Here is a 22,798-nt window from a genome sequence, read left to right on the forward strand (position 1 = left end):
TATTAGACTATGAGAAACTTGCCAACCTTTTTATGTAAGTTAGGCTTAGAGAAGGCCCAAATGAAATTATTCTTGCAATAATATGTAGAAATGACTAAAAAATATTAACCTTACCTGATTACGTTAGCAGTGTTACCACGCCAGTAGGCCAATACACCTTGTTCTTTGGGAATACGAACAAAACAGTCGATCATACCTAAGAAAATATTTTGGTCATTAACATGAAAAAAAATTGGCAATTTAAATACTTTTCGTTAATAATAGTGGTATATAATTTTTTAAATCGCTAAAGCCTTAAGGAATTACGGTTAATAGTGTTAAAATGAAATATAAAAATAAGAATATACGATAATTTATATTTATGACATTTTTTTATATGCACTAATGCGTTTTTAGGCACTAGTGATGCAAATAGTAACGATTTAAAACTTTAGGGTTATAATCCACATAAAAATACCTTCAAAATAAGGTATCACTTGACCCCCCCGTTCCATTTAAAATTTTGGGGGCCCTTGTCCCCCCCGCTAGGGCTTTGCCCTCAGGGGGGCGAAACTAGCAAAAAATGTTTCCCCCTTGAATCAAAAATTGACGGGTCCGAGGATTTTTTCGCAAATGTTCTGAGGGACCCAAAATAGGCTCTGTTTCGTTTTCAAATGGCCACCCTGTATAAATGAACATGGATTATTTATAAAATTTGTTATACCTTTAATTGCACCAACCTTTTTCTTGTAAAATTAATATTTAGAAGCTACTTTTCATTTTTAAATGTGTGAATTTTTATACTGAACAGTTTTTCTCTTTAACTCTTAGCTTGAATAAAAAATGAAGATCATATTTCTATTATTCTACAGTAGCTAGTGACTCTTATAGTTTCTTCCTAAATTTTAAAAGCAAAAATTGTTAAAAATTAACAAACGCCAAAATTTCCCCTCTTCAGTATAAGTGGCTGTAAGTGATGGAAAGCACAAACTAGAAAGCAGCTTTACCAAAAGAGCCCTAATATGTTCCTCAAATTTTAAATTATCATCAATTGTGAGATTCAGGAATTTAGCAATTATAGTGGGAAATATTTGTTTATGATTTAAAGAGATGTTAGCTAGAGGACATTTGAAGTTTAACGTATTAGTTTTTGGTATGTTAAAGGATAGTTTATTACTATTACAGGAAGTTCTTATTAAAAGTAAGTCAGTATTAATCATTTGTTCTAGTATCACAAGACTACTTTTAAGCCAAGCAATTGAAGTATCATTAACGAAAAGACTAATACTTCCTCCGATTTGAATAGAGGCAAGATCGTTAATATATCACTGTTCTGCAATGAGATTTTTCCTCTATAGGACACTGCTATGATCACATAAGCAAGACTTATACCAATTGAAAGCCATATTCTAAATCCATAAATCTCAAGCTTTTGAAGCAACCCATGATGATTGACACAGTTCAAACCTTTCAACAAGTCACAGAAAATTACTGCTTAAAGGAGGGTTTTATTTCGCATCAGATGTTGCTTTTCATTGCATCAGATGTTGCTTTTCGTTGCACTTTGAAAGCCAGATTGAGAACTGGAAAGAATTTCATTTGAAGTGATGACTGACACAACTCTCTTCATGACAAGCTGGTCTTTTAGCTTACCTAGGAAAGGAAGAAGAAAATTTGGATGAAAGTTTGGTGGAGTATCAGTCTCTCCTTTTATAAAGAGGCACAACCAAAGCATGCTAAGAAATTCCACCCCACTCAAAAGAGACAAATGCTTGAAACCGAGCATCTCTAAGGTGAAGAAGGATCTTGATCGAGACGTCATTATAGCTAGAAGAATTCTTATTCTTGAAGAATTTTAAGGTTTCTTTATTTTCGGGAATATCGATGACGCCAAGAAGAATGAATTAGGGATCCCCTCTTACCTATAAGATAATCAAAGGGATTTGGTTCAGGAAGATAGCACTTCCTCAATAGAGCAATAAAACTCATAAAAAGCCAAATGCAAAAATAAAAGTAAAAATTGAAATTTCTCTCTTTAAAATTGAATTAAATATGCTGTAGCTTTATTATGTTGTTAGCGCGAATATATTATGTTGTTTTTCAAATGTAAAATATCTTATAAAAAACTTAATTAAAATTATTAATGAAATTCGTTTTTAAGTTTTTAATTTTTAACAAGCTTTCTGAGGGTTGATCATTATTGGAATTGATAAAACAAAATATATAAGAAAATAAATAAAATGATAATAATTTAGAAAATAATGAAAACTGAATTAAACTGGAATTGGCTTGGAATGTATACTATATCAAATATGGACATTTATTATTAAAAGTAGTCCTAATGAAAATAAAGAAAAACAATAATATAGATATATTATTATAAATAATTTAACAACACATTTTAAAAAAAATAGATGGTTTGTTTTATATACCGGGGAGCTCAGCAACCATGCTCTTATTTTTTTTTTTAATTTTAGATAATAAAATTATGCAGAAGCCACAATTCTACTATTTCTGGTTTAACAGTAGGGAAGTAACTACAACTTTCTTATTTTTTATGTGACCCTGTATATTTTCTATGCGCCAGTCGCTGCGCATTAAAATTCTCTTTTCAGGAACATTTCACAAGTCAACCTTTAAATGACAATTGACAGTTAAAAGTAATTTTAATATAAATCATCTAGTTGGGTTTAGATACTAAGTTAGCCATTGTTATAGTCAAGTGTGCTGCTATTTAGAAATTGTGAACATGCATGTTTTTAATAACCATTTTTTTGTTGTAAATATTATAATTATAATTGACTGTTTTTTATTTTTTTAGATATTGTTTGGTTTGGTATTAATTTTGGGCCATTATATGGGAATACTGTTTTTCTATTTTATTTTTATTTATTTATTTTTATATAAGAAATTATTAATATATTGAAATTCCATTTCCGAACTTATATACATAACTTTAAATACGTAATTAGTAGAAATTTGAGAAAACTGAGAACTTAGCAATGGTTACTAATGGGTTTAATATTGGTCACTTAAATGTAAGATCAATTTTTACTGCTATTGCTGATTAACGTATGAGAGAGATACATAATTCTGATTTTTGTTTTTAAAATTAGGCTTGGTAATAAATATAATGATTTTTTTTATATGCCACCAATGCTAAATTTTATGCTTATGTTTTAGTTGCTGACTTTAATAATATATTTTCAGGTCTTTTCCCGGCTGAATTTTAACATTCCGGTATAGGATTTGACACCCAGGCGAATTTAATTGGTCGATTTGAGTTCGTTTCGCCAATAAATGCGAAGTACCAAAATTAGGGTCAGAATGTTGGACGGTGCTAAAACACAAGTCGGATTGTTGCAATGTGGTTGGCGCGGTTTTTCTATTAAATCGGCTGACCACGTGTCAACAATCCGTTAATGCGTCCTCTGTTCGTGCAGTATTACAGTGCAATATTACTTCGTTACAATTCGTCCAATATTGGAGTGTAATAATTAATTAATTATGGAGAGACTAATCCGAAAATTTGTATAGGGGCAACATAAAAAATGAAAAAGATGTCGTGGAATGGTTAAATGAATATGAGGAACAGACATTTTCGTCATGGCGTTATAAGTCCAGTATTAAAAATGCTAAAAATTTGCATACAGGTAATCTAAATATTTATTAGCTAAAACTTCCCATTAATTTATGTAATAGGTTAATGAATGGTATAAGCGGTATACTATCGTTTACAATGTTTCTTGGCAGTAGACGCATTTTATGAAGACCTTTTAACAAGAATTGTTTGGAGTACAATGAATTAGAGGGTAGCGTTCTATTCTGATTGAAGGAACAATTTTTTATTTATGATTAGAAAAACGTCGTATCAAAAATGGGTTAGCATTTAGTTCGATGTTAAAACAATAACTAATTGTTAATATTCAATTTTTTTGATTTTTTTAAATTTTTCTGTAGATATGATTCGAATAATGACGTGTCAGTAAGGGGTTAATACTATTATATCATAAAATATGATATAATAATGCACTACTATATTTATTTTATATTATTATACAGGGTGTATCACTCATGACTACAAATATTTTAAGTGGTGAAACTAGGTATATCAAAATTTAAGCAACAAAGTCAAATAACTTTTTTTTTATTCGCCACGGTTTTTTTCTAAATAACATTAAAAAATTTTGTTTCTTTTTCAGTCTAACCATAGTAATTGAATTTTTTTTGAAAAATTCTGTTAAATTGATTACTTTTTTGATATTAGTATGAATAAATGAAAAATATTTAATAAATCTTTAAATAGTGACTCGCAAAGATTTTAATTTTTAATCCATTTAGAAAAAAACCGTGGCGAATTTATAAAAAAGTTATTTGACTTTTTTGCTTAAAATTTTATGTATTTTCACCCCTTAAAATATTTGTAGTCATGAATGATACACCCTCTATACTTGCTATACATATTTACTATATTGATTAGTAATTTTAATTTGAAATTTTGCAAACGATAGTCCACTTAAAATTTAATGTGCTGTTCTGTGTTTAAATAATTATTTTTATTGTATCCAGTAAATAATTTTGTAGATATTACATGATCTAATGATATATCTTACATAAAATACAATTACCATCTATGATTATTTAAAACGGTAATTAATTTGCCAACTTACTCAAAATATAAACTGGAGGCCAATTGAAAGTACCCAACTCCTTTAATAATATTTCTCAGTAAATAATAATTAACTCTTAGAAAAACTTTTATTTGCCATCACAGTGGCTATAAGAGGATTAAGATGGAAAACGATAAAAGAGGAAAATCAAAAAATACAGGATGTCAAGCGCAACTAATCATCACAATAAAGTTGTCTACCAAGAATACGAAGAAAAAAGACTCTTATTTAAAGGTAATTAAGTACAAGGTAGTACAATCTGCGTTTGTGGGATATAGGTGATTCTATAAGACAGAGAAAAAACTTAAGGTTACTGGCTCTCCATAAAAATATCTATAAATAACAATTTTTTCCTTTTTAGTAAAGCGAACATGAGAGATGCTCCAGATTCCTAATCGGAAAGTTTTCAGAGGCACCCTGTACCTCAGAAACTTGAGGTTCTATGAAAATTCTACTAAAACTTTGCTAGCGAAAACTCTTTTTTCTTATTCAATAATCGTAGAAATTTAATTTCAAATATCCATTTTTCTTTTTAACCAAGAACAGAGTTATGTATTTTAAAATATCCTATTTTTTTCTCTGTAGGACGGATATGCAGCGGTTATTGAGTTTAAAGGGGAACATAACCATACTATAATGACTGCAGAGGCAACTTCTTTTTTGCGTCCCAGAGATGACGTTAGATCACGTTTTGAATCATATTTTAGTGATGGGTTGGGCTTGACTTCTATCAATTTTCACGAGTCAAAATTAGCATTAGAATTTGGAATAGCATTGTTGCATTTGTTTAATGAATGGCGAACAAGAAATTTGGGACCGCGGTTTGGAGTAGATTGTATAGATTTTAAAAGCCAGAACAGAAACTGAAACATTTTAAGAATATAAAATAATTTCAAATTATAGTTAAAATGGTCAGATATATATTTAAGTATATATTAATGAATAGCTATTTTTACTCTTTTTAAAAATACTATATAAAATACACGGAATTCCGTTTAAAAAAACTGAAATATATTGTGAATTGAAAATTAAAAAATATATCATTTCCTGAGACACCCTGTGTAAATTTAGAATACCCATGTACTCTTGATCAATAGGAGGTAGTATTTTTCAGTTCTGATAGGAATTTTAATAAAAAGCCTTAATTACCAGCATTACAAAACACTGCCGAGGACATAAATTTGCTAAAAAAAATACAAAACCTTTTAATTTCTTTAGTTAAAAATGTGCACTCTGGTGTTAAGAGCGTTCATCACCCCCTAATTTCTATTACATGGATAACTCTTTTGCTTTAAAAGATATTTTAATGAGATCTTCACTAGTATTTTTTAAATATTTAGCAGAAGAAGCGAAGTTATTTGTTTATTATTTTTTTTTAAATATTGATATTTTTCTTTTTAATAAAAAAAAAATATAAAAAAATAAATAAGTTCGCCTCTAGTAAATACGTTTTTAAGAAATTAACCCTAATAACATTTTATGAAATTTTTAATAATAAACCTAGCAAACGTGTAATAGTAAAATATGGCAATTTTCATCAAATTTTAGAATATTTACTACGTCTCGGCATACTTGGCAGCATTGCTTTATGCTTTATCGATCCAAGATCTACTGGCGAGCGTCGTTCCCGTGTCACCCCAATGTTAAAAAATATTAATATATAGTAATGTAATAAATTATGTAGGTTGAATATTAACAAATACGAAAAGTTTGGACTACCTGATTTTAGTTATTTTTCGAACTTTTGCCCACAATCCTTTTTGGTTTGTGATGTAGCGTTGATGTGTTTATAAATTTGCCGTACGCTGCAATATTATTAATAATTGTTATTAGTAGGCAACTAATAACAATTAATAATATTAGGTACTTAGGTTAGATTAGTAGGATATTTAGTAAATTTTGTTTTTTTTTGTTTGGATTTTTAAGTCTGTCTGCAAGCGACTGTCGCCGCGCCATCGCGTCGCCTCGGTGCCGCCTTACCCCATTGTTAAACAATAATGTTATATTATACACAGGTAGAATAATGAGAAAAACGAAAATTTTAGACTGGGTACCTGAATAACTGTAACTTTTTACGTACCCTAACACTTTTTAGTTTGTGATGTGCCGTTGCATGTATATGGAAGTCTGTCGTGTGCTATTTTTGTGAAAACTGTGAACTTTACTGTTATAGTGTTTTTGTTTTTATTGTGCAAGAGCAGTTATTTTTTGAAAAAATGGGAAAACGTAAAGACGGTAAATCCAAGGTTTACTATTCGCGCCGGAAATCAAGGAAACATAAAAAGAGTTATTATCTTCCTGATAAAGATTATGGGGATCAGGAGGCAGATAATAGCATACAGCCAGACATGGAAGAAAATTTATTTGAAGAAAAAAAAAAGGAATTTTTAGAAGAACTCGAAAAAAATGAAAATGAGATTAAGGATTTAGAGATTAGTACCAGAGGACAAGGAGGAAATCCAAAGTGGTATCAAGAAAGGAGTTTAAGGCTTACAGCATCAAATTTTGGAAATATTTGCAAAATGCTAGAAAAAACAAATTGCAAAAATAAAGTAAAAGCAATTCTTTATTCCAAGTTTCGGGGCAATAAACACACTAAGTATGGCACCGAAAAAGAACCATTTGCTATTCAACAATTTGAGGAAACCTACAATTTAAAAGTTGAAATGTGTGGTCTTTTTATTGATTCCGAATGTTGTGCTTTGGCTGCTAGCCCTGATGAGCTAGTTGGCTCAAGAGGACTAGTAGAAGTAAAGTGCCCATCAACAGCTTCAGCAATCAGCCCTACAGAAGCTATCAATAAAAAAATAATCAAGTTTGCCACCCTTGATGAAAATGGACAGATGCATTTAAAACAGAACCATGATTATTTTTATCAAATCCAAGGCCAGCTTCATATCACAAAAAGAGATTTTTGTTATTTTATTTTATGGACACCTATGGGGATGCTGGTAGAACAGGTAAGCTTTTTGTTTTAAGTAGTAAGATATTTGGTATAACGAATTTATTATTTCAGATTTGGCGGCAGGACTCATTCTGGAATGACAAAATGATAGGAAAATTAAAAAGTTTCTATTACAATTGTTTATTACCGGAAATTATCGACCCGCGATATAGTAGAGGACTGGAAATAAGAAATCCATCGAGAAAATAACAACATTTTAATTTTAAAATAGGTATATTAATAGATTTTTGCAAATATAAAACTGTACTTTTTAAAATAAAATTTAAAATATAAGTATGTATATAATTGTTTTTTCAATAAGATTAGGGTAAAATGTATAACAGTTCAAAAAAAATGTTTAAAAAAAAAACAATTATACATAGATTTTGTATAAAAAATGTATATTTTTTTAAAAATGCCTCTTAAAAACTCCCCCGTACATCATTAACAAAAAGTCTCGCAAAAAGTTTAATAATAATTGTAGCAAAAAAAAAATTATATGAAATAGGATCGAGCACCCCATTTCAAAGAAAAATTTTGCCAATAATCGACAATCGTAATGTCTCATTATTCAAGTTTCATAATTCCCTGCGCCATGCTATTCCATCCTCACCAGATTTATATGACACGCGAGAACCTATCGGTTTGGTCGCCGCTTTGAAATGACCCCTTCTCTTCATCCTTCCGCTGAGTGTTGCCATATGTTGGGTGAGCCAAAAAATCGCCTATATTTTGAAATCCGAGTTGGTCACGTGCTGATGGATGCTCTTAAAGTCAGTGCAGCACTTTTTGAACATCCTGTATTGATAAAACTCAAATAATTTAAAAATCCTCTTAACAGGAAATCACTTCTGTTAAGAATTTTTTTTTGGCACAGCTTGTAGATTCTGAGAAGAGGTATAGGCCCCTTAATAAAATGGCCATCCTTTGCATGTTTAACTGATATTTATTTTATATTTAACATTACTCTTATTATAGCATGTAAATAAAAAATATTTTTTCTATATTTATTTTAACAACCTATATGATATAAAAGCACTACCTACTAAGTTACATTTGAATGTGAGACCCGCATAAAAAAACTTATTTTAACGATGACCCGACGTTCGAAAAAGGTTGCCGACCCCTGATTTAGACATTAATTAATTTACATTAAAATCAGTTTAAATTACTAATTAATTGTCAACTTGCAAAATGTCTCTGAAAAGAGAAATGCAATGCACAGAGAATGGCATATAAATTATAAAGGCTTATACACATATATGTGCAAAATTTTAAAAAAATCTAAACCCACAAAATAAGAACTTGTTACATGATTGCTGTGCCACCTATATTTGCCTATTCAAGGATTTCCTCTATTAAGGGTTAGCATCTTTTTTTCTGAAACATCCAATGTGTTTATTGTGTTAGGTATATTGACAAAAAAAATTAATACTGCTGAAACACTGTGAAATAATGAAGCTGCACTAAGAGTTTCAATAAATAACTCCTAGAGAAACCTAAGAAGTTTTTTGAAAGTATTTTTATTTTTTTTTAAAGCAAATGAAACAAAAAAACCATTATCTGAAATAAAAAAAAAATTTTAGGTCTTGTCGACTATAAGTATCTCCAATTTTGCAATATTTTTAAAATTTGAGCAGATAGAGTACTTTAAAAAGAATAGATTAAGAAAAAAAAATTATTATGCTATATTTGTGTTCTGTGATGCTAAAGCTCAATGTAAGTAATAAGAAACAAGCAGGTCGAAAATGGTATCCTATATAAGAAGAGCAAACATGGAAGACTTCTAAATCTATCTGCCAAGACGATAACAGTGTTTTCACATTATAATCCAGTGCTGGAAAATTCGTACCTTATGCAGAGGTTTGTATAGCCCCCATATTTCCTATTTGAAATTCTATTTGTATGAAAAAATATATAGAGAAAATATAAATTAATTTAGAAACGTATCATCCATTTTTTCTCTAAGAGACCAAACGAAAACAAAACAAAGGTAACAACACAAAGTCACGGTCTCATCAAATCCATATAATTTTTTAAATGCTACACGTGTTTCGCTCCTATCGGCGCATCATCAGTATTTCGTACAGAGTTGTAATGTGATCTGTGTAGGTCTAGGCCTGATGATGCTCCGATAGGAGCGAAACATGTGTAGCATTTAAAAAAAAATTATATGGATTTGATGAGACCGTGACTTTGTGTTTTTACCTTTGTTTTATAAATTCATTTATCTATATATAGATAAATATCTAACTCAAAACAAATTTATCCCAACCCAAAACATCCCAATCCAATTCAACCAAGTATAATAGACTAAAAAAATCATATGGAAGGAATAAAAAATTCTTTAATCAAGGAACATGTATGGCAACACTGTCACCTCGGTGCGTTATGTCAAACGTCAAATACGTCAATAAAAGAAATAATTACAGCATAGAGAAATGAATATTAAATTTACTTACATACTTTTAATTACTCTATGAATTACAGGAAGATTGAAGGGAATTTTGATTTTGTTATTTATAATATGTATATAAAAATAAATGTTCTTTAGGATTAATTTTAAATAAAATATCCGATATTTTTAATTCGGACTGAAATCTAAAAATTACCAAAACAATAAATACATTATGGGTGTCTTCAGTATGTTTTTTACACAAAAATAACGAGGTTAGTTACAAGAAAGGTAAAAACTATTTTTTTTTTATTTTTTAATATTATATAAACGATTTCCTATTTTTAGTCATTTTTTATCTGTAATTTCATTATTCAAAATTAAATGATTTTTCCAAAACTCAAAATTCTTACTTATGAAAAAATAAAAAAAGTAGGACTGACATGGTTGAAATCCAAAACCCAGCTCATAGTTCACACTCAATACCAATAAGCCATAAAGTCCTTGCAGTAAATTTTCAAAAACAAGTTTATATCGTACATTATCATAGTTTTTTCCTTTTTTTATTAAAGGAAATATTACTCATCCTCCAATTTTTTTTTGCTTAAAATAGTCTAAAGAAGATTAGCTTGCTATTGAAAACATAGAAAAGTCAGACAGTGAATTGGTTGGCTGTGACGATGGGAGAAAATAAAATAGTTAGGTGCAATATACAAACCACCATCATATCCAGGTAACGATTTTCTGGAGATCTTAAAAAATGCCCCAAGAAACATATAGTTATAGGAGATATTAATATAAATTTATAAGATAATGACTCTAATCTTACTACTAATTATAAGAATTTGGTTATATTTAACAACTTTAAAATAGTTAATCAGGTTAGTGAAGTCATGGCTACGGGAGTAACGCCCCACTCAAAGACCATTATAGATCATGTTATATCCAGTCATGGCGAATGTGGGCCCATTAATAATAATAATAATAATAATAATAATAATAATAATAATAATAATAAGCCTTTATTTCCAACAGGCAACTTGCCCAATAACAGGAAACAGTTGCAAAACAATGAAAAATATAGTTAAAAAAAAACACATACAAACAAACCTAAAAGAACGAAAAGAAAAGAAAAAGAGTAAAGTAAAGTCACATTCTCAAAAGTTATCCAAAAAATTAGAACACATAACTATTAATATGATATAAAAACCCAATTATAAAAGTTTAACAAGATAATCACATATTCAACAAAATTAAATTAAATTAACTGCAATATACCTACTAACTATAACTTAAACACATGGGCCCTAATCCTAAGAGTAATGATCTACCAAGATATCGATAATCACATGAACCGGAGAGAAATTTATATCGCACATGTGACAGATCCGATTAAATATAGGGCATATTGTATATAGTGGCGATTTCAACAGGATGTTAGTATGAGGCCTTGGCAGAAAGAATGTTAGGGGATGTCTAGCATTAAGCCTAGGCACCATGAAACGTACACCAGAAAGAAGTACAGGACTATCAATGAATCCATTCAGTAACCCATGCAGGAATTTTACAGAGAAGATCATTCTTCTGAGATGTAATGGATGTGGATTAAAGCGTTCCAATAGTTGCCGATGATCAAACCCTCTTACCGGATATATGCCATCCTGCCTGAAGGCCAAAAACTTAGCAAATCTACGCTGAACAGATTCAAGGAGACCAACATAATTCTGATAGAGCGGGTTCCATATAATGCAGCCAAACTCCAGTTTTGATCTCACAAAGCAACAGAAAAGCAGTTTTAATGTAGACTCCAAAGTAAAACTCTGAGAACTTCTAATTATGAACCCAAGCCTTCTCAGGGCTGACTTGACTATGTTATTGAAGTGTGGAACAAATGTAAATTCAGAGTCAAAGGTTATACCAAGATCGGTAATTTGCTCTAATCTACTCAAAATAGTATCATTAATAAAGTAATTAAAATTTAAGGGTATTTTTGATCTAGAGTAACTGACCACACTACACTTAGCCGCATTCAAGCCCAACCTGTTAACAGCACACCATACCTCCAATGTATTTAGACAGTTCTGAAGAAAAACACAATCCTCCAAACCATATACATTTAAATATAGCTTCAAATCATCGGCAAAAGCCAGCCTATGACAAGTGAGTGACTCAATCAAGTCATTTATAAAAAAACTAAACAGGAGCGGACCCAGGTTCGAGCCCTGTGGCACACCCGACGTTACATTAAAAAGTTTCGATTTAAAGCCCTCATATTCAACATATTGAGATCTACCAATCAAGTAGGAATGAAATAAATTAAATAATCTCCCTGAAAAACCATACTGAGTTAATTTATGCAGCAAAATATAGTGATCTATCCGATCAAAGGCTTTTTGGAAGTCGGTATAAATAACATCGACTTGAGTATTAACATCAAGTGATTCACAGATGTGGCTAGACAGACAGGATAAGTTAGTAACACAAGATCGCCCGCTAAAAAATCCATGCTGGTCTACAGAGATGAGTTCTTTTGCGTGACTAAATAGCGACCGATTCAGGATAATTTCGAAAATTTTTGAGAAGTTACAGAGTAGTGAGATTGGCCTGTAGTTCACGATTTGATCAGAGTCCCCAGCTTTTAAAATAGGTATAATTTTAGCAGTCTTCCAAATGTCAGGGATTTGTTCTGTTGACAGTATTAAGTTGAAAATGTAGGTCTGCGGATCAGCCAGGACACCAATGCAATCTTTAACCAAGAAGCTAGGCACACCGTCTACACCAGATGTTAACTTATTTTTGAGTTTTTTTATGTTATTTTATATTAATGTTAAAGACATATCATTATCAGATCATCGGCTTCTGTCATTTTATATTAAAGAGAACGTAAAAAAAATACAAATCTAAAGAATCAAAAGAAGTTAAAGTACTGGAGGAGAAAAAAAATGTAATCAGGTCTTTGGTGAACATCTAAGAACAGCTAATCCAAATATTACATCTTTTCAAGATTTAACTGCTTTAATAAAATCTTATAATTTTCCAATGTGAATTTTCCAAAATAATTAAAATAAGGGGTAATAATGAGTGGATAAACGGGGAAATAGTGGAAATGATCAAACAAAGGGATACTTTATACAAAAATAAAATAAAAAAACCACATGACGAAAATATAGAAAATAATTTTAGGTTGTTAAAAAATAGGGTAAATAATAAAATAAAAAATTTAAAAAACAGGTATTTTAAAGGAAAGTGGGAAAAAACAGGAAATAATTCGAAAAAACAGTGGCAATTTGTAAATAGTTTAATAAAGGGAGAAGAGTCTAGGGTAATTATAGAAAAATTAAAAATAGGCGCTAATGAAATAAAAAATTTAACAGATATTGTAAATAACTTAAACAGCCATTTGGTAGACGTAGAGAAAAATATTGTAAAAAAGCGCGAGGGTGAGAGTCGTACTAGACCAAGATATGAAATTTTCAATGATATAGTTTGCCAAACAACTTTAGATTTAGAGTTAGCTAGCGAGCGAGAAGTTAGCAAAATCATAACTGAGCTAAAAATAAAATCTGCCCCAGGGCAAGATGGTGTGACAGTTCGAGATGTACAAAATTTAAAGGACCATATTTTACACTGCTTAACAGTTTTAATAAATAATATTTTAACAAACGGCATTTTTCCTGAGGAACTTAAATTAAGTAGGGTTACCCCAATCTACAAAACCGGCAAACAAGACTTAATGAACAACTACAGACCAATAACTGTCATAGGTGTATTCTCAAAAATTGTAGAAACTGTAACAAAGAAAAGAATGATAGATTTTATTGAAAAACATGTCGGATTTGATTGGTTTCAGTATGGTTTTGTTAAAAATAGTAGCACCCTTAGCGCAAACACAGATTTTATGGACCACATATCGGCAACTCTGGATAAAAAACCTATTGTGGTTGCAGTATTTGTGGACCTGCAAACAAACAAACAATATACTTTTACGTAAATTAGACAACTTGGGCTTTAAGAACAATATGAAAAATTTAATTATGTCGTACTTAATGGGAAGAAGGCAATATGTGGAAGTTAATGGTATCCAGAGTTCAGTTCTTTGCACTGAGTATGGAGTGCCCCAGGGCTCTGTGCTTGGGCCACTGCTATACTCAATTTATGTGCTAAGCCTAAGACATGCAAACCTCAGAGCCCATTATTATACTTTTGCTGACGACACGGTTTTAGTGTACACTGGGGAGGAAGAGGAATTGTTGGTTAGAGAAATCAATAGAGATTTAACAACTTATTTTGACTGGCTGCTTTATAATAAATTAAAAATAAATATAGAGAAGACGAAATTTATGGCATTTAAACAAAAAAATAAACACATTTCAGACCTGAATATACAAATTAATCATTTAGAAGGTGATGAAGTAAAAAGTATAAAATATTTAGGTTTAATTATTGATAATCAATTAAATTGGTCTGAACATATTACGCATATTTCCAACAAGCTCACAGCAATGATTCCTGTACTCTACAGGTGTAGAAATTACCTAAGTGCAACAACCAAAAATAATATCTAAAATGCCTTCTTTTTATCTCACCTCAGATATCTACTGCCGATATGGGGGACATGTGCAAAAACAAATTTTAATACTATCCATATAACACAAAATAAAATTCTAAAAGTATTATATAACTATGATAGGTTTACTGATACCGAAGCTTTATATGAAGAATTGGGGATCCCAAAACTCAATACAATATTAGAACTAGAACAAATTAAACTAATTAAAAAAATTCTTATTAAACAACAAAAATCTAATGTAAATATTGTACACTCGATTCATATTCATAGTCATAATACTAGGGCTCAAGGTAATATCCATAATTTTACCGTAAAGACAAACATAGGTTTACGCAATCCAATCGCACAAGCTAGTGACACATATAATAAAGTTCCTGAAAACATTAAGGAAATCCAAGTTTATACAATGTTTTTAAAAAAAAATTAAATGTATTTAGGTGTATTGTAGAAAATGTACAACAATCCAACACTGTATATTTCTTAAGTTAATATTCTCGAGGCCAGAGCTTAAAGCACTGTTTAAAAAATTAAATAAAATAGTGATGTAAATTTAAAGTTATACAAATAAAGAATTTAAAAAAAATTCATATTCAAAAATGTTAAACATTGGAGATACTGACACACTTTTTTGTTACAGTTTTTGTGCTTTCTTAAATGTCGATCTAAAACTACCAATTGCGTATATCCAAAAACGTATGTGAAAATTGAATTTAAACATAAAAAAGATAGCAGATTATCGCTTAACCTAAATACACTTTTTTTTCAATATGACTACATTGCATTGATAACTGTGGAATTATCAGAGTTAATACGATCTCCAGTTTCACGAATATCTTATCATTACTTTAATTGCTACTAGCATGATTAATAATAAATGTCATGGCTACTTGATAATGATAAAAGCATGAAAATTTTCAACAATGTTAAGGCAATTTCCTATAGACCTTTAAACCCAGCCCATAACCATGCCGATGACGTCACCGACCGACAAACGTTTCGTCATCGCCATTCTATGTTACACGTTAAATTTTTTTTATCTAGTAGCAATCTTTCTAATTTCAAATAATTATATTTTTAGCCGTTATGTTATGTAATAAGTTAGATGCGTCCTAGAGATCCCATGTTGGAGAATCGCACAGTTTTTTTCATACATTATTGGCACCATTTTGCTTGTCTTTATCGATCACACCCGTGCAAAGTGTCATGGCGGTGTTGCCGTGCCTTTAACGTCACAAGGTTAGATAACGAATATTTGTAACATCAATTGATTTATGTATTCAGTTTTAAAAATTTGTACTTATTTATACACTGCTTTGGAATCATTTATTTAATTATCGAAAGGAACATGATTGATAATGTTATATAGAAGTTAATACTGATGGCAACGCTGTAAAAATTATGTTAGCCACGCGTTAAGATAACCGCCAAAGAATGCGTTAAGCGTTTTTCATTAATTACATTATAAATTAGTTGATAATTTTATTAGAGGTCTAAATATAACAGTTTATAAGCTGATTACTTATTAGTTTTGCTGAAACATAAGAAAATCAATGACGGTTTGACGTGGAGGCCTTGAAATGCATCACGAGGTTAATTGAAACGGAACGGGGAAAATGGCCTCTTAAAGTGACAGTACCGCGTGTATTGTTTAATATTAACCAGATTAATGCATAGGTACGCTCGATTAAAAGCATCAGTTACGACTTATTTAAAAATTTATCAGGATGTAACACCACGTCAAGGCCTGTTATGTAACCAACATAACCTGACATTGTGCTCATTATGTGGGCCCTATATGGTGTTACTTTCCTTGAAAATGATTAAAACTTACCCTTGTAACGTTGTTCTTCAGAAATTTGCTTGGAAATGTGTTGTACTTGCAAAAGCAACTTGACACGCTCGATGGGGGCCACGCATGTCTTGGATACGGCGGCTGAGATACCTCCAGCGAGGAAATCCTTCATAAAGGCAACTGGATCGGCAAGAGACATTTTGTTTTTTGTGTTTTTTCGTTAAACTTGGTAAAAAGGAAATTAGGGTATGTACGACAATTATGCCCAGGTGTATACGGACCGCGCACTGAACTGCGAGTGAACAAGGCAAGGCGAAGGCGCAAGCGGGCAGGGAGAGGGCGCCGGTCATGTGCTCTTGGCCCGGGCTGCGGACCGATATAGATGTTGCGTGCGCCTCCTGGTGACGTTGAGGTGGCCCAGTGCAGGCGAATTAAGGAGCTGAACATCCCATAATCAAATATTTCAATTCCTCTTTCACTAGAGAGTATTTTCGTTCTTGCTTTAACCCTAATAAAACAGAAACATGTCAGAAACATCCTCTTGAGACAATAGAAACATACCAGCAATGACCGTATTTTCCCACAAGTGTAAAGTTTCAAACTCTGTAGAACTAAAGGATTTCAGACCAATCAGCATTTCACCGGCTATGTCGAAAATAATTGAAAACAATCAGCTTCCACTTTGTAGAAGACTATTATCAGAATTCCAGTCAGGTTTTAGCTCAGGATACAGTGCATATTTACAGATGCACTTACACAATACAGATTTACAGATTTTACAGATATTTACATTAATACAGATTTACAGATGCATATTTACATTTTTTACTAATAATCATAGCTACTTAATATTTTGCAATGCAGCTTAATATTAAATTTCTTATCCGGCTCTGACCACAAATATGATAATTTGGAGTCTTTTTATGACCCTACAGATAATTAAGGTTTTATGGCGGTCACAAGATCAACGGTATATCTTTGAGTACACTATACCTGCCTTTCAAAAATATTAAATGATGTTCGCTCCAGTAAAAGACAGAAATTGCATGGAACTATTCGACTTTAGTAGGGTCTTTGATCTGTTACTAGTAAAAACCAAGTTTATCTATAATTACGATAATTATAGATAAATAAATTTTACTAAAAGAACCAGACAGAATTACTGAAGTATTTAATAAGCATTATTCAACAAAGGCGAAAAGATGGATAAATACAAGCGATAAACAAAGTTTACAAATTCGTCCGGATTATCAGTGTACAGAATAATACAATACAGGGTGTCCATTTATAAACTGACACATTTTAACTGCTTGTAAGTCAAGAACGAAAAATTACAACAATGTGCGGTTTTCACAGAACTTCAACAATATTTTTAAACTTTTTTTTGACGATGTTGCCAAGTTTCAAAATTTACCTGAAATAGGAGGAAAAAAATTGATTATTTTTAAAGGCCGATTTCTCAAAAATTTTAAATGTAACACGCTGTACTTTTTAATTTCTCATAAAAGCCTGTCAAATCCTCTTTCCGAAATAAATTGTCTTAAATTCATTATTTTTTTTTACAGAGCCAATTTTAGTAAATGACACCTTTTTGAAAATTTTCTTAGAATACATATTCGGTGATTAATGAACATTTTCTGGTAATTGCCTATGTATCGCTTTAGCATGATCATAATTAAATAATTTGCGCTATTGCCATGTCTGTAAAAAGTATTTATTCTATGTATTACATTACAACTATTTACAACAATTTTAACAACAAATAATTGAAGAAATTAATTGTAATTTATAACTAATAAATTAGCTGCTGAATATGACCCCCATTTTGCTCAGAACACAAATGTAGACAGAGAAATAAGTTGCCGAAGGCGTTTTGAAGCATTCAAGGTGTAATTTGGTTGAAAACGTTTACTATGTTGTTGCGCAGTTGATCCAAATTTCTTAGGGTTGGATTGTAGCAACGGTCTTTTACATATTCCCATATACAAAAATCTGGAATGGTTAGATCGGGAGAATAAGGTGCCCACTCGATTGGACTTGCTCGCCCTATCCATCTCTTTCCAAAAGTAATATCTAAGGAATCCCTTGCAACCCTGGAGAAGTGTGGTGGTGCACCGTCTTGCTGGAAGTAGACCGTGTCTAAAATTCCAACCTGCTGAAGTTAAGGATAAAAAAATGTTTCCAACATATCGGTAAAATTGTTTCCATTCACTGTTGCTTCTTGAAAAAAAAATGGCCCATAAATTTTAGATTTCGAAACTGCACACCAAACGTTCAGCTTAGGAGAATCTCTTTCAAATTCGTTATACACTCGAGGATTTTCATCTCCCTAAATTTGGAAGTTATGCTTATTTACTCGACCACTGATGTGAAATGTTGCCTCATCAGACATTATTAAATTGATATCTGGCTCATTTCTAAAAAGATCTAGTAGTGTTTCGCACATTAAATATCTTTTTTCAAGGGCGCGATTTTCTATTTTTTGGAAAGTTTAAATTTTGTAAGGTTTAAACTTAATTATTTTTAGAATTTTATGTACTTTACTTTTTGATATATTTGTCGTTTGTGCTATCTTCCTAATAAATATTTGGTTATTGTTTAAGGGCAACACTTCTTTTACCAGCAAAATATCATCCAACAGATTATCTTGTGCATTTAGGTTTGTTCTAACTTTTTTTTAAACTGTTCCCTCCTGGGAAAATTGGCGTATCCAATGAAGTATAGAATTGCGTGAAGGTGGAGCCCTTTCAAAAATCAGCCTAAATCTTCTCGTCTGCGTAATTGATTTGCATTCACTAAATAATAACACGCAACGTGCCTTTTCCCGGTTGGTAAACATATTTAAACCTGACAAAATCTTTAAAAAATGCAAAAATACATATAGAAATCAAATTATTGGGACTGCCCAACGAATGACGTTAAAAAGATTTGACAGTAGTTGAAGCCCACAAGACAAATTGTGCAACTTACAGCCTCCTTGACAAGCTACAATTGTTATTGTTGTCACTTGATACCGAGAATGTTATTTGTTGTAGGAAAATTTTCAAAAAGGTGTCATTTACTAAAATTGGCTCTGTAAAAAAAAAATGAATTTAAGACAATTTATACATTTTCGGAAAGGGGATTTAACAGGCTTTCATGTGAAATTAAAAAGTACAGGGTGTTACATTTCAAATTTTTGAGAAATCGGCCTTTAAAAATCATCAATTTTTTTCCTCCTATTTCAGGTAAATTTTGAAACTTGGCAACACTGTCAAAAAAAACTTTAAAAATATTGATGAAGTTCTATGAAAACCGCACATTGTTGTCATTTTTCGTTCTCGACTTATAAGCAGTTAAAATGTGTCAGTTTATAAATGGACACCCTGTACTCGCAGGTTTTCTTTACAACCAATTGACGCAGTATGACAGCTTGTAAAAATCTTTGAGAAGCTTCCATACTGCGAAAACCCAAGTTAGCAATTTCAAACTTGGCAATTGTAACTAAAATAAAGAGACCTTTTAAATAAACTTATTACTTGACCCCCACTCCTATTTAAGATTTTGAGGGTGGTTGAAAGTATTCAAAAAAAAACTGTTCCCCTAAAATAAAAAATCGACGAGTCCAAGTATTTTTTAGTATTTTTTTAAAAAAGAGCCCCAAACCTTGCTGGACTGTTTTCGATGGGCTACCCTGTATATATAGTGCATCCGTAAAGTAGCGGATAAATTTAATAAAAATGAAATGCACCGTTTCTGAAAAAATGCCCGAACCCGTCGATTTTAATATTGGGCTTAGGGTTTTCCTACGTGGAAATTGTATAATTAATTTAACTGAAAAAAAAAGATATGACGTCATCAATATGTCTTTTAAATGGAAACCACCATTTTTTAATGCAGAATGAAAAAGAACGCATTTTTTTGCAAAGGATATGGTACAAATGAATAGTAGTTATATAAGCAATTTTGAACGAAAAATTATGATAAAACGTAAAATTGAAGCTTCACAAATCTCATCCATACAAACTCCTAATTACTCAAGAATTAAGGACGTATTGAGTGTTACAAAATTATGGCGGACAAGATTATTCCTCAGCTCACGTTAATAAAGAATATTTGTTTCAGTAACGAGTGCACTTTTTACTTAAATGGCAAAGTCAGCAAACAAACCTATCGTTATTGGAGCGACTTCAATCCTTACATTATTAGAAAGGGACATACGTAATACCACCGGTATGAAGGTTGAATGTGGCGGGGCGGAATAGTCTGCCACCCAAGATGGCCGATTAATTCTGATTGTCTAATTTTTGACGTACATCAAACATGACAATAGTGACATTTTAACTGTCGTATTTGACGATTGTCTTTTTTAAGTTTTCTTTGGGTGGAAAATAAGCCAAGCCTCATGATTTTCTTCCAATTTAAAGTTTTTAAGTAATTTTATAGCTTTTTGTGGTTTTTTTGAGTTCTGGGTTGATACATTATTTTACAAAGGTGCCAACATCGAATCATCGTGCAACTACATAGAGCAGGAGACAGGTAAATTTCAATTATGACATACCTAAGTGTTTTCTAATAATGTTTAGGTGTATCTTGGATGTATTATCATTTTCCAGGATATAATTATAGATTTAATCCTATTTTGGACATATCTATGTCACTGTTCTCAATTTAACTTTTTTTTTACAATTCAGTTTTAATTCTTGAACCTTCACTGGGAAAATATGAAGTATTTCCTTTTCCTTGTCTTCATCTAGATTAAGATATTCATACAAATATTCTTTATTCACTAGTTTATATATGAGGAATTGCCCAGACAGTCACAGAAATCATCAATTTTTTTAATTGCCATTGAATCCATCCTTACAAAAATCTTGTCTGTCATGTAAGTCCGACTAAAAATGTTTGCTCCAAACACTTTTCTGGTTCTTAAGTAGAAATGATATTCACATGGAGTATAAACACAATAACTATTTGTTCAATTTAACGAAAACAGATTGACATATACTTCTCAAAAACTAATTTCCCTAATCGACTTAATCCACCTTAAATTATACACATTTATAGATGGATAGCCATGGTCATTTAGTCAATTTAGAGAAAAAGTTTTAGTTGGTTTATAAATATTTAAAGTATAAAATCAAAAGCCAACTTCAAAACCATAACAACAATCTTTAAGTGTTGGTCATTCTAAAAAACAGAAAAATATTTGACAATCTAAAATGCCTTTAAAAAAACAAAAATCCTGAATATCCTATTTAATACTCATGATCCTACACCTACACAGTCAGAATAATTTTGTTTTTTAACTTTTTAGCTAAGATTTTAGTATGTAATATGTTATTTTTGAAAATACCTAAATTACCTGAGACATTTTAATAGTAAATGCTATGCTTTTTACAGTCCTATTTTATTTTTACTGACCCATAATTAAATTCATATTATTAGCTTAAAGTAAAATTATGGACTAATATCAAATCCTTTACGGTATTATTTAGAACCTTAATTATTGTAATCATAACTAATGTGATAATCAATACTTACTAATAATGAAAACTTATGTATTTTGGATCATTAGGATGAAATACTTTTAGGAGATTTAATTTTAACCCGATAGAATATATAATATTGTATACACAATACACTGTCTTAATCTGTTTTCTTATGTTTCAAGTTGCATACTTACTGGAGACAACCCCACTGACTTGTGACATTTTTACCTGATTGTGACTAATCAAAAGTCATATTTTGTTTTTATTTGCTTATACTAAAAAAATAAAATGGAAAAAAACATGCATTTTAACTCGTACATATGTATTTGTGTTATATCTAGTCATTATTAATTAACTTATTTACAATGAAAAGCCAGATTTATTTCAAGAGATAGGTTCAGTTTCTGTCTTTATAAGAGCTTATATTTTGTTTTCCATAATTTGTGGATATATATTATTTTATTGCAATTGTATAGATGGTTAAAAAATATATATGTTTAATTTTTTTATTTAGGTATGTTTGTTACATATTTCTTATCATGTTTTATACTTATGAAACCAAAAAAAAAGCAGGTAATTTTTTTTTGAAACTCCAGAAATTAGGATTTTTAGTTAAAATATGCTTTATACCTGCAACAATTCTATTTTTTACATAAAAGGTGTTATTAATACCATACTTACAGTTTGCAGTATTTCATTTAGAATATATTGTATCTTTTTTATGCCCTTTTTAAAACCCTTTGTTAAATTTATTTTAATTCATCTTAAAATAAAACATTTAAAAGACAATTAAGCTTTGTTTTTTTTTTATTTAAAATTTAGTCCCATATCTATCGGGCCAATTTATAATTCTTGGTAAGTATCTATAGCTAAATATCTTAAATAAGCAATGTCTGGAAAACCAAATTTAAATTAAATAATATTTTAGTTGATGTGTTAATTCTTGATTAAAGTGATGAGGGATGTCTGAGATGCAA

General features: G+C 30.7%; 1 protein-coding gene across 1 annotated transcript in view; it reads right to left on the reverse strand.

Annotated features, from left to right (window-relative positions):
• The window catches only part of LOC126740804 (ADP,ATP carrier protein 2), a 34,985-nt gene extending 18,326 nt beyond the window's left edge, over nucleotides 1-16,659 (reverse strand). Inside the window, exons 1-2 of the mRNA XM_050446986.1 lie at nucleotides 16,390-16,659; nucleotides 115-196 (exon numbers count right to left, since the gene is read on the reverse strand). Coding sequence (XP_050302943.1) covers nucleotides 115-196; nucleotides 16,390-16,549 — 242 coding nt within the window. The 5' untranslated portion in view covers nucleotides 16,550-16,659. The remainder of the gene's footprint in view (nucleotides 1-114; nucleotides 197-16,389) is intronic.
• Between the last annotated feature and the right edge of the window lie 6,139 nt (nucleotides 16,660-22,798).

Source organism: Anthonomus grandis, chromosome 9, assembly GCF_022605725.1.
Source record: "Anthonomus grandis grandis chromosome 9, icAntGran1.3, whole genome shotgun sequence".
NCBI lineage: Eukaryota > Metazoa > Arthropoda > Insecta > Coleoptera > Curculionidae > Anthonomus > Anthonomus grandis.